The sequence below is a fragment of the Pleurodeles waltl genome, chromosome 7 (genome assembly GCF_031143425.1).
Source record: "Pleurodeles waltl isolate 20211129_DDA chromosome 7, aPleWal1.hap1.20221129, whole genome shotgun sequence".
NCBI classification, from domain to species: domain Eukaryota; kingdom Metazoa; phylum Chordata; class Amphibia; order Caudata; family Salamandridae; genus Pleurodeles; species Pleurodeles waltl.
Window position 1 is genome coordinate 1,457,650,877 of NC_090446.1, and position 17,721 is coordinate 1,457,668,597.

General features: G+C 44.0%; 1 protein-coding gene across 1 annotated transcript in view; it reads right to left on the reverse strand.

Moving 5' to 3' along the window:
• Positions 1–17,298, reverse strand: part of TYROBP (transmembrane immune signaling adaptor TYROBP) — a 177,081-nt gene extending 159,783 nt beyond the window's left edge. Inside the window, exon 1 of the mRNA XM_069201117.1 lies at positions 17,095–17,298. Within this exon, the coding sequence (XP_069057218.1) occupies positions 17,095–17,155 (61 nt within the window). The 5' untranslated portion in view covers positions 17,156–17,298. The remainder of the gene's footprint in view (positions 1–17,094) is intronic.
• Between the last annotated feature and the right edge of the window lie 423 nt (positions 17,299–17,721).

The window sequence follows — 17,721 nt, forward strand, 5'->3', positions numbered from 1 at the left end:
TCGAGTTCCCCATAGCCCCCAGCGTTGTTCTCAGGACAATCAGCCATTCTGCCAGGTAGTCAGCAATCACACTCTCCACGGTCTCTCTGCTCCCAGCAAGGCAACGATGGTCGGTGCTCCCCCTCCAACTTTGCTTAGGCCTGACCCCGAACCCGGTCCTGCACCAGTTGACCCCTGCAGGCACTCCCTGGCTCCCAAACCAGTTCACAAGCACCTCAGGTATGCAGATATGCAGGGGCAAGAAGCTGCGCTCTTTAGTCTGCCAGGAGTTAATGCACGGCCCGCTGGTCTTCGCTTCAGACAACACGGCCGCCTACCTTCCCTAGTGATCCATCAGGCAGGACCTGCAAAGCCTGGAGGCCACGGCTGTCAGGCCTACATCCTCAGTAGTCATATTGTTGTATAGCCATTTTAACTGTGTCTTTGGGCATGTTATTTTAGCATCTAGTCCTGCTGCTTGTGCCCTTTAGCCTAGTTACATTTACTTTGGCTTCCTTTTTATTATTTCAGAATCAGCCACGTTTGTGGTAGTGTTTTATTTTCTTTATCTAGTTGTTCTTTCGCCTACGAAAGCATTGTGTTTCTTAGCAAGGCATTCTTTTCACTTTGTGCTTTCCTCAAGGCTGAAGCAAGATAGGGTTGCTGCCACAAGTGGTACATGACATCTCCAATGTTCACAGAAAGACACACATCCTTATGTGGGGACATTTTCTCAGAACATCAGCTGTTTTTTTTTAAAACACTTCGCTATCCCATGCATGTTAGAGGGAGATTCCAGCCAGATGCCTACGACTGCATGCTGATTGAATTTGCTACAGGTGCTTGGTGAGGCTATATGGGGATGGTGTGTCTGTGGACAACATGCTTCCTTGTTGAGCTATAGGGGATGAAGTCGTCCCGGGGGGTCCTGAAGGGCGTATCAGGGCTTATCAAGCTGTGCTCCAAAATAGCTTAGGTAGGAATTGCCTATATTACACATAGTGACAGTCTTGTGGGACTTTTCATGTGTTACACTTTTCTTTTTCACTATCTTGCTTCTAAAAAGTTTCATCATTCTAATTATTGCAAGTCATGCCATTTTATCTAAGAGGCAGCTTATTCAATAAATCTTATTGAATCATTTTCTGCCTCTGTTTGTCTTTGCATGAAACTAATGTAACTGAGAGAAAAGGATAAGATCTGATACACCATTTTTTCCCTGAGAACTCATCTTGTCATGCACCCAGTTGCCACAAATCATACCTGCTCTTGGGCAGAGATGAGGCGCTGCTAGTTGGCCAGAAATGGATTAGGCCGACAGATGTCACATGGTGTGGGATTGGACTCAGTTACCCACAATTCAGGTGCTGCCACCCAAATCCAGGAGCCTCATTAGGCTAATGAGAGCCCATTTGACAAGGTGGCTAATTGTGATTCCTTTAAGTGGTGGCATAGCCTCGCTTTTGTTTCTATACAGAGAACTTGCAGTTGCTTGTTTGAATGGAGGCACCTCATCTACACAGAAGTGCTTCATATACAATCTTCCATCACAAAGTCTGTGGTTGAACTCTGATATAACTGTTATTGGCGGCGGTTTTAATCATTGGACTGGTTCAGTGATAAACTGAAGGCCTACTGACTATAATGCCAACCTCAACATCTTGTGGCTGCCTGTAATTTGGACTTAAATTTTTATTCTTGGAAATAGAAAAAAACACACACATCAGCTTTCATAATTTGAAGGCACAACGGATAGTTTTTTTCCTTCTCCCCATAACTTTACATAAAACCATAGTGCGGGCCGCAGTTTTGTTCCATTTAACTACTGCAACAACCTCTATGTAGGTTTTCTCAAATACTTTGTATTAATACTTAAGGTGATGCAAAACGATACAGCCTGTTTCATTCTTTTTTAAAGTGTTTTCATTCATTTACAAGCCTGTTCCATTATTATCCTCAGTGGAAACATTTACATCACCTTATATGGGGTTTTGTTTCTTTTAACTATCTATTGCCAAGCTTCGCATATTCAAGTGCCAATATACTTAAGTATGGTGCATTGTATAAAGCGCTCCAGCTTTGGGACGCAGGCATTCTGACTGGAATGCACTCCCCTTGTTATTGCAATCAACTAAGGAACAGTCTCTCTTCTGGAAGAATCTTACATCCTGGCCAATCTGTATTTATCTGAAGGGATCCCTGTTCCATCTCACCCGTCTCTACAACATGATAGCAGCCATGATTTACCAGTATATTTCTAACCATATAAGGAAGGGGGATGGGGCACTGACCAAGCATGTTAGCTTGGCTCATGCCCTGTAGAGTCGAGCATAAACAGAGGAATTGGGCTCTCTAGCTTGCATAGCCAAGATCCAGAGGGCTTAATTTAGTTTGGCAGGCAAGGTTCTCCATCACAAGTGTGATGGGAATACCCAGTACTGCTGTGTCTTTAAAAGAGCAGTACCTTTTGTTAACACACACAGGCATAGGCTGATTGTGGGAGCTGAGATGGATGATTTCCTGTAAGGAACAGGTTGCAGGTTGTGGCTCTTCCCCGCCACAATAAATACTGAAAAGGCTACTGAACCTAGAAATGGGTTTAGAAACCCATAAGGAAGGGCGTCCCTTCCAAATAGTGATTTCTTAAGGGGTGTATCAATGCGTTGCGACCAAGAAAAACATTGTAAAATTACAGACTCCAGAGTTGGAGTAGTAACACATTCACAAAAAGGAAAGTGTTCCCTTTGTGAATGGCAAAAAAAGTTTGTTGGTCCAGAGGATCATTGACAACAGTCAAACAAACTTTAAAAAAAATATTTTCCTTTTAAATGCAGTCCTATTTCCTCTCACTAATGTTTAATTTGAAATACATTCATAGACATCCCATTGATGGCATCTGATCATAGTGAGTGGAAGATTGTGACTTGCCTTGTGAATGTCTGTGAACAGACCTTTTACTTCATAGGTCGGTTTGCAAATTTGCAAAAAGTTGGTGTGCAATTTGCTACCACTTTCTGTCAATGGAAATTTCATGCACTAGTAACACATAGCCACGTCCATGGCTTCTGAGAAAGATGCGATTGAATCTAGAGATGCTTTCCTTATGCTGACTCTGCTTGTGTTATCACAAATTTGGCATATTAAATTGTCTGCATGTGGTTTGAGCATTGGAGGAGCTTGCAATGCGGTTGCAGTAATAATACTGAGAGAGCGAGGGAGTTTCACAGTTGCTGCGGATACCATATTTGATGTGTGTAAACCTGAATTGTAGTTGCCTGAGATGTAGCTATTCAGTGTGGTGATTGCACCCTGTACTCTTGGTAGGCGGGCTGTATCTTTTATGCTGTTGGTTGTGTTCTTGTTTACATGCATGGACCTGGCATGCCTGTTGGTTGTGCTCCACTTGTTCTCTGTGTGACTAAGGGCCTGATCACAACTATTTATCGCACCCAATAAATAACTATACCACAGGGTATGTTATTAATTGCTTACAATAAATAACTCCTATTATAGCATGCTTTTCTGTTGTTTAACAAACCAAAATCTGCATGGTACAGTAAATACTGCATGTTTTCCCCTACTAAATGTGGGCAGGTTTGACCTGCCGAATTTTAACAAAGGTTGAGGTATTTCACATATCCAATAATAATTGGATGCATTAAATAACACTCAACACTTAATTCCCACCCCTGTGCAAACAGGAGTTTATGCAGGGGTTGGAAAATAACGACCCAGTCCTAATCAGGCCCACAATCTCCGTTTGACTCCGGAGGACCTCCACTGAATCACTACTGGAAGCCAGGGACCCCCAAGCAATTTGTACGATTTGAATTTCAAACATCAAAACAGTAATTCGTAAAACAAAAATACACAAACAAGTACACACCAAACAAATACTTGAATTACTAATGATATAATTATTTTATATTGAAAAATTATGCAAAATCTAAAACTGTTAATGGGAAAGTTGGTGCAGGATCTCGGCGTCTAACTTTTCATTGTTTGGTTTTATTAAGGAAAGCTAAATATTCAGGTCAGGTCAGATTCTATATTCCCAAAGCAATTTCTGTTTCTATTTTTTAGGTACATAAGATCTGAGAAAGTTATTTCTCATAAATATATGGTGGGAAAAGGAAGGAAAACTATCAGGGCCTCTCATATCTCTATAGCCTCTCTGTTACATGGAATTTGTTTGTTTTACAGCACCTCTCATAACAGTGTAGGGTGTCTGAGCACTTTACAGGAGACTACAAGGTGTAGGATTCACATGTCTTCCACACTGGTAGGCATTTTCTAAGAGTGCATGGTCTGAAAAAGCACAAACTCATGATTCAGAACTTTACACAGTGGTTAGCGTTGATTTTAATAATAAGATTGTATTTCTAGGTAGACTTTAATAATAAGACTGTATATCTATGCAGGCAAACCTTTTTTTAGCAGCATAAAGATAATGAAACACTGGTGTAAAAACAAACTTTCTAATTTGTGCGAGGCAGTTTGTATGCAGCTCTTTGATGGCAGTTCACAGCTGACTGTGCAAGATTACAGTTGTAACTTATGAACTGCACAGTACCAAAAGAATCTCCCTGATAAAAGCAGTAACCCATTGTGCTATGCACATAAAATACTTTTCTTTGCATGATACACATTCTTTGAAGCAGGCATAATACCCATCTTCGCTACCTTAGATGAGTAAAACTGCCCCTAGACAAAACTCCCTTCTCTCTCCAGCAGGTACATTAATCACCAGAGTTATCTTGATGCTTTTATTTTTGCCTGAAAGCTGCTGGCTGTACAAGGAATCTTGCAGTGCTTTAAAAACTGCTGCACATGTTTCTGCCCCAGTTGGAGAAATGCCTTCCTGCCATCCCAGGCCTGCGGACCCCTTGGGAATGTGTCATGGACCCCTGGGGTTCTGAGGACCACAGGTTGGTAACCGCTGTTCTAGTTCCCTTGCCTGTGCTGGTCTGTGTATGTGATGCTTGGTACATTGGCATTCATGTTGTATCTATCTGAGAGACGTTTGCAGTACATTTGAGCATACACGTGCCTGTGTGCATGCGTGTTTAAGGAGAGTTTGAATCTTAACTATACAGTGCTGTTACTGTGTTGTGTGCGAGGAAACATTGTCTGCAGGTTGTCCATTCTGTGTGTTGTGTGTGTGAGGGAAGCTTGGAATGCTGCTGCATCTGTTCTATCAGTTCATATGTATGTACCTGTTAGTGAACAAAACAGGTGCTTCTCTAAGCGGTTATTCTTGTGCTCCCACAAAGTACACGCCTGATATATCAATCATTCTTTGACACCTAAATCACTAAAGGGCATTGCTTTGTCCTTGGTACAGTAGCTCAATATTTTTTTACACAGTGCAAAAACCTACACAAAATTCATAAGCCATTAGTTTCAGTCACTGCGTGGGTAACTCAAACTTTTATTTCTCTGAGGGTGATAAATTAAGTAACATTCATTGGTGTAGTAATTAACACCTGTCAAGTGTCAAGGAACAATTACATTTTTGTTCTATGCTATGTGTTGGGCATGAGCCTTTTTGCAGGATGACCCAGATTCTTACCTTTCTTTGCTGAACCTGTTCTTGTTGGCTTTTAAGACTCTGTGCACTTTTCGCTGCTAATCAGTGGTACGGTGTATGTGCTGTCCCTTGAAAACATGGTAAATTTGGTATACACCGGATTGGTACATTTAATTTACTTTAAAGTCCTTCGTTTGTGATAGTACCTGTAACCAGATGCTGTGAATTAAATGCTACTATTTGGGCAGTTGCATTCACTGTGCCACCCAATAAAGTAGTCTTCCAAACGTGTGAGGCCTGCCACTGCAGCCTGTAGTACAGTATTAAACTGCCCTTTAGACCCAGCAAAACAACTCTTTTGCCCACCATAAACCTTTCTTTTTAACATCTACAAGTCACTACTAAGTTGTGTGCTAAAGGCTTCTATGGCAGGGGTTATGGTATTTAAAATGTGGGACGTGTGTTTACTTTTTACATGTCCTGACAGTCCTGACAGTTAAATACTCCTAAAGTCATTTTTCACTGTTGTAACATTATCTAGCCCATAAAATAACATTGAGTTATCTTATTACACTTAATAAATGATAACTTTGGTTTCGGTCCAGGTAGAGAAATCCTGTTTCCATGCAAATTGTAATTTTAAATCCTCTTTGTGATATAGTTAGATTTTGAGTGACTAGTCTAAAAATACCACTTTTAGGAAGTTCAGAAAAGAAAAATGAGCCACTGCTGTAAATTACATTTGTTCTGAATGTTCATGAAAGCACAATTCATTTACTGCTCCCACCATTTAATTATGAAATATCAAAAGAATTCGATTAATAATTTACATCAAAATGTCACAAACAAAAAAGACAAACCAACAATATACGTGAACACAATTAGATCGGTTTGCACTTCCTAAACATATTTTTATAAAAAACAAACATAACAAACATTAATAAAATGTGGCATCCATGTTCTGACAATTTTAAGGAAAAATAGAGAGCTGGAAGCATTCACCAATGTTTATCAGCTTGTAACTAAAGAGCCTAGTCCAGAAATGCAAAGCCAAATTACTTTGTGTGGCTAATACACAGGTAATATGTCTTCAAAAGAGTTAGTTTCAAATTGTCCCTGTTCGGCCGTCAAATTTCACATGCGCTCTCCGGATGCTCTAAAGGTTGACGAGTTTTGAACCCACACTAGTTCAGGGTTCTCATGTAATGTCTTTAAAAACAAACTTTTTCTTCAATAGGGGAACTGTAACAAGCACAAGACCCACACTTGAGTTGTCCTTCTAAACGAGCCAAGTTCCAAACTTGGCACAGATCTCTTTTCACAGAACCTCGCAATATGCAAGATCAAACTACTTGACTGCCGATGCTGTGATCTTTTTTTAAGGCAAACAACGGTCTTACAAATGATTTGCCAAGTTTGGCGATCAAATGCCAATTCTGCAAGACAATCATCTTGAAATTATTGGTTTGAGGACAAAAAGTGGATACACATACCATTCTCTCTGATGTTGTCTTCTTTTATTTAGTTAATAGTGCTTCACATGGGGTCCACCATGCCAGTTTAATTGAGTTCTTTACCAGTGTCTTGGGACAACCTCTCTCTTTGAGTCAACAATTCAACTTCAGAGCCTGTTCAAAATATGCTTCTTTATCTGAGCAGTTACGTCTGATTCGTAAGAACTGTCCATGAGGCAAGTTATCACGAAGACTATGAGGATGATGACTTAAATAATGCAATGCCTTGTTGCGGTCTGTGGGTTTAATGTACAATGTGGGTATTAGTTTTCCATCTCCAGGGATTACCTCAACATCCAAAAAAGGGACTGATTGACAACTGCTAGTGACCCAAAATTTGATGTCATCCTATCTCTCATTTAGCCAAAAAGTAAACTGAATAAGTGAGTTTAGTTATTAGGGGTGGGGTCGTTTTTAGGGTTCAGTAAGTTTGGGGGTGTCAGGGTAGTTTACTTTTTAGGGGCATGGGTGGGGGGGTCTGGGTAGTTTTCATTTTTAGGGCTTAGGGTGGGGGATTAGGGTAGTTTAGTTATTAGGGGTGTGGGAAGGTTTTAGGGTTCAGGGCGGGTGGTTTTTTTTTTTGGGTTAGTTGAGATTTTAGGGGTGGGGGTGGGCGGCCAGGGTAGTTCTTTTTAGGGCTTAGAGTGGGTGGGCTGAGGTAGTTTAACTATTAGGGTCCGGGTAGTTTTAGGGCTCAAGGTGGGTGGGGGTGTCGTGGCAGTTTATTTTAGGGCTTAGGCTCAGTGGGTGAGTTGGGGTAGGTTAGCTATTGGGGGGATTGTTTCTATGGCTCAGGGCAGGTGTCAGGTGTCGGTGTGGTTTAAGTTTTAGGGGCGGGTGGGATGGTCAGGGTAGTTTTTATTTTTAGGGATTAGGGTGGGTTAGGGGTCTGGGTAGTTGAGTTTTTAGGGGTGGGGTGTCAGGGAAGTTTTTTTTATTGGGGTAGTTCAGCTATTGGGGTTGAGGGTAGTTTTGGGCCTCTGGGTTGGGTGGGTGTCAGGGGTAGTTTTGTTTTTAGGAGCAGGGTGGAGAGGTCACTGTAGTTTTCAGGGCTTAGGGTGGGTGGGGGGTTGGGCCAGTTCAGCTATTAGGGATGAGGTAGTTTTGGTCCTCAAGGTGGGTGAAGGGGTTGTATGACAGACCCACAATGCCGTTTCCACATATGCCTTTAGAAGCAATGCTTTTACAATGAAATTCATTGTAAAGACATGCGTGGAAATGAGGCGGTTGTGGTTCTGACTGCGTTGTTAAGGCATGCGTTGTTGCGTGGTTCTGTCATAGAACCAGCAGAGAGATTGGAATATAAAGTGTGAGCCAACCAGCAACCAAATTTGGTGTTATGTAATAACACTTAACAGCAAACTAGTTGTACTTAGCACCATGTAAAGAAAACCACACACACATGCACATGCGAAAATGGATGCTATCTGGGATCTTGTCACTTTCTCACCTGGGGCGGGTTCAGGCATGAAGTCTATGTTTTGGTTTGCCTAAAACACAGGTAGTAACCAATCAGGGGCATAGTAAGGATTTTGAGGGCCCTGGGCCAAATGTATTTTGGGGGCACTTGTTCGGAACAGCTTTTAATTTATGATCCAGTTTCAACTCTTTCATGCCCTCTTTAGCCAAGTTACTGACAGTGCACAGGCACACTTGTCCACGTTTGAAATGTGTTTACATCTTAGGGATATTGACTTGCTTTCAGTATTGTAATATGGAAGCTGCTCAGTAATATAACTGAAAATAACCTCTGTGACACCCTCTCATTTCTGAAATGTGTGGTCCTGTTTTAATCTAAAAGAAACTTTCTTTATGGATGTTGTCTGAAAAATAAACACAACATTCTTCTGAAAAATGTCTGTAATAGACTCACACATCACACACATTAAAAATAAATTAAAGGAAAACAGTAGTTAAAACAAGTTGTTCAAGGATTATTGGAACATTGGAATGTTGGGAGCTCCATTGAAAACAATGGAATGCTCCTAGCTTCTAAAGGCTGGTAGAAGCTCAGAGCTCCAACATTCCAGCGTTTGCCTTTCACAGCTGTTGCTTTGAACAAAGGCCTCAAGGAGCCTAAGGGGATTGCATTCCCCACAGGCTCCGAGAGGCCTCTGTTTTATTTATTAGAACATTCTGCCCTCTGGCGGTAGAATGTTCTAATAGCCTCATGGCCATCTGTAACTGGGCTATACCAGCATTAAAGTCCCTCTCCCTTGTTAACGGACCTCGTCATCGACTCGGGCCTTTAATGCTGGAGCGGGCATTTAATGGCCAGTATAGCCAGCTACAGGTCCCATGGGCATATAAAAATTAAAGAGGGGGGAGCATGGGACCCGCCTCCTGGGCTTATTTATGCCCGGGGTCTGCCACCTCCCTGGGGCTTAAATTAAATAGTATGCCGGAGTCCACATCCCCCACCCCGGGGTGTTAATTATAATAGGGGGTCCTGTGGACCCCTCCCCCGCACACAGGGGATGCCACCTACCGAGGGTTGTTTTGATTATATGGGGGCTGTACGCCCCAGTATTCCACGGGATCGCCACCTAGCCGTGGCTGAATTGAAAGAATGAAGGGGGTCCGTCGTGGACCCCCACCCCGTGGCCCACCACCTCCCCGGGGCTGTTTAAACATTGGTCCCCAGGGGACCTCTTCCCCTTTGGGAATTGGTAACCACCAGTTTTAAACTGGTGGTAAAGTATTTCTGTTTTGTGACCGGAATTCGGTAGCATAACAGTAACACATACTATACCAATTCAGTATTTGGAAGGGAGGTCCTAAACACGTTCCTTCCAAATACCCAGTCACAAATGAAAAATGTGATTTGATAACAAGTTACAGAATCACATTTTGCATTTTGTACATTAGAAAAATAATTCTTCCAGGTCGCAAATGGTCTCACTCTGCAAATCCGGCCATTTGCGACTGAAAAAATGCTTTGTACATTTGGCCCTAAGTTACTGTTTTGGAGCTCAGATTCCTCCAGTGTGTTAAGACTGAAAGCTGTAGCTGAAAAGGGCTCCCCAAGGCCAGATGCCCCCACTGAAATGGTTTGCTTACTGTGGAAAAGCTCTGAGCTGGAGCCTGGCATCTTTGGCCCAGCGGCAATGCACCTCTTTTATATTGACTTGCCAAGTTTGTCCAAGTCTTCTGTCAGTTCCCATGCAAAAATCTTTTTAAAAGCTTCTATGTCCCAGGTTTTAGGTTTAGACTGGTGGAGTACACTCTAACACCTATTTAAAGGCCACAGGACATTAGGGACACCATTTACAGCTCAGAATTCATTCCAATAGAAACTACCAGCAGGGCTCAGGACAGGTCAAAGTGGAACTTATCAGTTGGGTTCTTCAGGAAAGTTTGCTTCTCTCACCTTTTGTGTCCCTGTCACTTAACAGGAGGTTAGCCAACTGACCCTTTATTGAAGTGGGAAAGTGGGACCAGGTCCAATCTTTAGGGTTCTTCTCACAACAACAGGTGACAACAGCAGGTACAGTCCTTCTACCTGTCTTCTACAGGTCCAGCATTGTTCTGAGCAGGATATAAGGGTGCCACATTTATGCCTAGTGCCAGCCTGTGGGTGGGGCAAACTCCTGGCCACCTCCTAACCAAAGGCATGGAAATTCCCAGGGGTGACTCCACCTGGAGAGTACTCTGGGTCTGTCGGCTACATACTTCTTGAGGTAAGCCATCTGATCATCCACCCATCCTGTGTGTTTTACTGTGCACTATTGTAGGAGGCTGGACTGGCTTGTAGTGAGTACCAAGGGGTACTTGCACCTTGCACCAGGCCCAGTTATCCCTTATTAGTGTATAGGGTGTCTAGCAGCTTAGGCTGATAGATAATGGTAGCTTAGAAGAGCAGCTTAGGCTGAACTAGGAGACGTGTATCATAAGAAAACACAATACACAGTTATACTAAAAATAAAGGTACTTTATTTTTATGACAATATGCCAAAGTATCTTAGAGTGTACCCTCAGTGAGAGGATAGGAAATATACACAAGATATATATACACAATAGCAAAAATATGCAGTATAGTCTTAGAAAACAGTGCAAACAATGTATAGTTACAATAGGATGCAATGGGGAAACATAGGGATAGGGGCAACACAAACCATATACTCCAAAAGTGGAATGCGAACCACGAATGGACCCCAAACCTATGTGACCTTGTAGAGGGTCGCTGGGACTATTAGAAAATAGTGAGAGTTAGAAAAATAACCCTCCCCAAGACCCTGAAAAGTGAGTGCAAAGTGCACTAAAGTTCCCCTAAGGACAAAGTAGTTGTGTTAGAGGAATAATGCAGGAAAGACACAAACCAGCAATGCAACAACTGTGGATTTCCAATCTAGGGTACCTGTGGAACAAGGGGACCAAGTCCAAAAGTCACAAGCAAGTCGGAGATGGGCAGATGCGCAGGAAATGCCAGATGCGGGTGCAAAGAAGCTTCTACTGGACAGAAGAAGCTGAGGTTTCTGCAGGAACGAAAAGGGCTAGAGACTTCCCCTTTGGTGGACGGATCCCTCTCGCCTTGGAGAGTCGTGCAGAAGTGTTTTCCCGCCGAAAGGACGCCAACAAGCCTTGCTAGTCACAAATCGTACGTTTGGCGTTTTTGGACGCTGCTGGGGCCCAGGAGGGACCAGGAGGTCGCAAATTGGACCTGAAGAGAGAGGGGACGTCGAGCAAGACAAAGAGCCCTCACTGAAGCAGGTAGCACCCGGAGAAGTGCCAGAAACAGGCACTACAAGGATGCATGAAACGGTGCTTGCCGAAGTTGTACAAAGGGGTCCCACGTCGCCGGAGACCAACTTAGAAAGTCGTGCAATGCAGGTTAGAGTGCCGTGGACCCAGGCTTGGCTGTGCACAAAGGATTTCCGCCGGAAGTGCACAGGGGCCGGAGTAGCTGCAAAGTCACGGTTCCCAGCAATGCAGCCCAGCGAGGTGAGGCAAGGACTTACCTCCACCAAACTTGGACTGAAGAGTCACTGGACTGTGGGGGTCACTTGGACAGAGTCGCTGGATTCGAGGGACCTCGCTCGTCGTGCTGAGAGGAGACCCAAGGGACCGGTAATGCAGCTTTTTGGTGCCTGCGGTTGCAGGGGGAAGATTCCGTCGACCCACGGGAGATTTCTTCTGAGCTTCTGGTGCAGAGAGGAGGCAGACTACCCCCACAGCATGCACAAGCAGGAAAACAGTCGAGAAGGCGGCAGGATCAGCGTTACAGAGTTGCAGTAGTCGTCTTTGCTACTATGTTGCAGGTTTGCAGGCTTCCAGCGCGGTCAGCAGTCGATTCCTTATCAGAAGGTGAAGAGGGAGATGCAGAGGAACTCGGATGAGCTCTTGCATTCGTTATCTAAAGTTTCCCCAGAGACAGAGACCCTAAATAGCCAGAAAAGAGGGTTTGGCTACCTAGGAGAGAGGATAGGCTACTAACACCTGAAGGAGCCTATCAGCAGGAGTCTCTGACGTCACCTGGTGGCACTGGCCACTCAGAGCAGTCCAGTGTGCCAGCAGCACCTCTGTTTCCAAGATGGCAGAGGTCTGGAGCACACTGGAGGAGCTCTGGACACCTCCCAGGGGAGGTGCAGGTCAGGGGAGTGGTCACTCCCCTTTCCTTTGTCCAGTTTCGCGCCAGAGCAGGGGCTAAGGGGTCCCTGAACCGGTGTAGACTGGCTTATGCAGAATTGGGCACATCTGTGCCCAAGAAAGCATTTCCAGAGGCTGGGGGAGGCTACTCCTCCCCTGCCTTCACACCATTTTCCAAAGAGAGAGGGTGTCACACCCTCTCTCAGAGGAAGTTTTTTGTTCTGCCATCCTGGGCCAGGCCTGGCTGGACCCCAGGAGGGCAGATGCCTGTCTGAGGGGTTGGCAGCAGCAGCAGCTGCAGTGAAACCCCAGGAAGGGCAGTTTGGCAGTACCAGGGTCTGTGCTACAGACCACTGGGATCATGGGATTGTGCTAACCATGCCAGGATGGCATAGAGGGGGCAATTCCATGATCATAGACATGTTACATGGCCATATTCGGAGTTACCATTGTGAAGCTACATATAGGTAGTGACCTATATGTAGTGCACGCGTGTAATGGTGTCCCCGCACTCACAAAGTTCAGGGAATTGGCTCTGAACAATGTGGGGGCACCTTGGCACCTCACACTAAGTAACTTTGCACCTAACCTTTACCAGGTAAAGGTTAGACATATAGGTGACTTATAAGTTACTTAAGTGCAGTGTAAAATGGCTGTGAAATAACGTGGACGTTATTTCACTCAGGCTGCAGTGGCAGGCCTGTGTAAGAATTGTCAGAGCTCCCTATGGGTGGCAAAAGAAATGCTGCAGAAATGCTGCAGCCCATAGGGATCTCCTGGAACCCCAATACCCTGGGTACCTCAGTACCATATACTAGGGAATTATAAGGGTGTTCCAGTACATGGTACATTGCCTACCAATGGTTTCACGGCCCACTGGTCATCTAACACCACTTTAAATGACAGGTGTATCTTTTGCCAACACTGTAAGGAAACAATAGAGCATGTATTATTCTTCTGCCCTTTGTATAAGATACCCAGAAAGAGGTGGATTATTCCCCTTTGCAAAAATATGTCATCTCAGGATAGAGTGACTGCCATTAGAATCTGCACGCATGATTCCTCTCCCAGGGTAGCCATTCCAGTCACTAAATACTTATCGGAGGCCTGGTACATCCGTCGTAAGTCTATTGTACCTAAAGGCCCCTGAGTTATCTTTATATTAGTGTTTAGAAGGATTTTAATCTGCTCTTTTTATCTTCTTTGCATTATTTTCAGCAGGAAATCTCCTTTAGGAATTTGTTGCTTTCTATATGATCACCAGAGTTTGCATAAGCTTATAGAGTCCTTCCCTATATAGCTTTTACTGTTGTTTTTTTTATTGGTATTCTGATAATGTTTCTTTTAGTCAAATGGGAACTCTATTTTTATCTTTTTGTCTCCTGGTTGCGCACACCGGTCCTCTAGACAAAAAGTCTTTTATTCTAGCTTTTATCTTTTTCTCTTTTTTACTATATCTATTCATGTTGTATTTATTGCATTTATATTTATGATCAAATGCTTTGTTTTGCTGTTTTTACTGTTCTAATGTTCTGACGATTATTGGTTTTATATTGTCACCATGCTTTTACCTCATTCTTTTCTTTTATGTACGATTGTTATTATTACGTCAAATGGTCTAGACTTCTAGACCGAATAAATAAATAAAAAAATAAATAAATAAGGGTGTTCCAGTAAGCCAATGTAAATTGGTAAAAATGGTCACTAGCCTGTTAGTGACAATTTGAAATAAATGAGAGAGCATAACCACTGAGGTTCTGGTTAGCAGAGCCTCAGTGAGACAGTTAGGCACCACACAGGGAACACATACATATAGGCCACAAACTTATGAGCACTGGGGTCCTGACTAGCAGGGTCCCAGTGACACATAACAAACATACTGAAAACATAGGGTTTTCACTATGAGCACTGGGTCCTGGCTAGCAGGATCCCAGTGAGACAGTGAAAACACCCTGACATACACTCACAAACAGGCCAAAAGTGGGATTAACAAGGCTAGAAAGAGGCTACTTTCTCACAACTATCCCAAGATGCCCATCTCTAACTAAAACCAACATGCCAAAACGTTTCTTCTCCTGTGCAGAGAGTCCGGTCCCCTGGACAAACCCTCCCACCGGGATTGGTGCCTGGCAATCTAGCAGAACAATAGAGGGGGCAGGCCCAGGTGTGAGCTACATCTGCCTGCCATAGGGTATGCAAACTTTTAAGTCAATTAAGTTCCTGGGCACAGCTGAGATGGTCATCCACTCAGGTGAAAGTCAACCCCTCACCCTTTCTCTCAGCTCTGGGAGCCACTCTACACCTAACCAAGGAGCCATTCCACTCCTAGGTTCTAATACTTAGATTTTTGTAATGTTGGTCATGTTTAAATTAGGCTCTATTTTCCTAGCCTGGCATGGGAACTTATTGTGTCGTGTTTTCACTGCTTTATTGTTTGAAGTTTTGCAGAAATACTTCACACATTGACTCTAAGTTAAGCCTGACTGCTCTGTGCAGAGCTACCAGGGGGCTGAGCGCAGGTTAATTTGGGGTTTGCTTATGCCTTACCCTGCCTCGGATTGTGGTTGCTCTTTGACCAGGAACTCACACCCCAGTCAACCAGTAACCCAATTTCTGACACCACAGAGATGGGCATTTTCTTACATTAGTGACTAATGCTTCCGCTGTGTGATCCAGCGTGTCACAGATTCAGATCCCACCACATTATTAGTAAATCTGACCCAGTCTCCTTTTAAGTTTTCCAAACAGAAGGGCAATGAATATGTACCCATTTAATGTGATATATATGTCCTCTGTCGAACAAAATGAAAAAATGCCTTATAAATTAGAAAGTTGCGATTAGAGAGGTGTTGCTATAATCCATGCTAATGTCACTCCAGTAATCGTCATTAGAAGGCAGAGACTGTGAGTTTGCCCAGTCAGAATTGGATTCCATTCTAGTGTCAAAGAAAAACTAAAGTGGCAGTTGTTTGTCACAAAAGCTGTACTGTACTTTGCTATCCTGTGCATCACTATGTTTCCTGAAATAACAAAAGCAACCCCAAGATTGGAGTGTGGTTCAGTTTATATTCTTCTAGCCCCTGGTAAGTCAGGCCCTTCTGAAAGGAAACAGACATGCATGTGGTAAAACTGTGAGGCAACAGTCTTTTGAACTTCCCGGCCACATTTCTGGCCTACAGTTTCGTCAGTCTCGGGTAGTAAAAAACAATTAATAAAAACGCATATGTTCATACAGACATAGAGGGGCCATACCTCACCCCTATTCATCCACTGGTCTGTTCAACCGTCATTAACATTTGGTTTCCACCCATCACAGCACACAACATGGGGTAAAAGGTCAGCCCAAGTCAACCACTGACTCAGTTGCAAGTGGGAGTGATGCAATTTTTTCCTGATCTCGTGTAAACCTGCCTAAAATGAAGTGACCACACTTCTATGCCAGGACTGGAGGTCCCATATTTTGACAATTGTTTTATTCTTTGTTTTTCTTTTTTCTTTTCTTACCCATCCTTGTGTGTTTAAAATATATTTTCATGTTATAGTATTTCAAAGTTAATAATACATTTTCTTTGAACCAACAAGGATCAAATGTTCTAGAGCATTAAAACTAAAAAGGGCTCAATGCACACCTACCTCCAAGGAAGCACCCATATTATTCAATAACAGTTATGTTCTAGGGTTATTTTTTTATTTACATTTTGTATTGCAAGCACATGGATGCCACATTTAGGCAATCATATGTTTTCCTTTTTACCATGTACTTATTATTGTAGCTTATGCTTGCAATGCAAAATAAAAAGTGAACTATGGCAATATGGAACCAGCTTTCGGAGACCAGATCTATTGACTTTGCCATTGCTTGTTAAGTTTGCCATCCAAATTACTTTTCTATCTTCTGCACAATTTCCTCCTGAATATACCGACAATCATATAAGTAATGAATACGTGAACTACTACTTGACAGTTGTGTTCCTCCTTTTTGAAACGATAGCTAGACGTCATAAGTTAGCCACAAACTCAAGACGCACTCTCATTTACAAAATGTCCAGACCTAATGGCTTTGGCGATGCTTGTTACTTCTGCTTCTCCTTTCCATCTCGCAAGACAGTGAATCACATTTCCCAGTTTACACAGTGTGCAGGTTACCCTCACGCTTGCTCAGCTGATCACAAATGAACAAACACATTAACCATGCACCGCTCCCAGCACTGTACCAGCAGCAGTGCAGCGAACAATGCATGGAAACCCAGCTCATCTCATTGTCTTCCGAAACGTGGCCTGGGTGTATGAGAGCTGCACCTTACGCCTCAGCCAGGGTCGTGCTGCGCTTGCTCTATGTTCTTTACAAGCGCCTTTTTGCCTGATCGATGGTTTTTGTGAGTTAAAAAGTTAGCAACCCTGTGCTTAGACTATGCTGCTGACCTGAAAAGACGAACACGGCTTGACAGCATCAGGCATTGAGTGCAGGAGCTGGCGAGCACTTACCGCACGCCCAGAGCACGCCCAGCAGCAGGCAGGTGAAGGCCGCGTCTCTGCCGCGCGCCATGGTCCCTCCGAGGGGTTCCGCGGATGCTGATATGGAGCGCGCGTGCGGGGTATATAACGCGCCCGTCCAGTCAGGGCACTCGACGCCCTGCAGGGCCGCTGTCTCTTCAGCTGCGTGAGCTCTCTTTCATATCTCGGTCTCTCGTCCAGGTCCGGTTCCTCCGCTCGAGAGCAAACGCTGAGGAAGTGAAGTCTGCTGATGTCACCACTGACCAGCATCAAGGAGGGATGTTACTCAATGACCGAGGCAACCACAGGCACCCACAGGCGGAGAACACCCACAACGCACACTGACTCCGAGCAAAGGACATTGCGTAACGCAGCCACCTGGGGCTCCAGCCTACTGGGGGTCCACCCTCCCTGACCAGCAGTAACAAGGGATGGCAGGCCTGGCAGGCCTGGCACGCACAGAGCACCCAGCGCCCGGCATATGGCAGAGGCATAATGCAGGCCCCTGAAGCTCAGTGGGGGGGCTTACCCTGCTGAGGGTCCCCACCACTGACCAGCAGAGAGGAGGAATGTTGCTTCATGACAGAGGCAGGCTTTGCACCCACAGACAGAGAACAT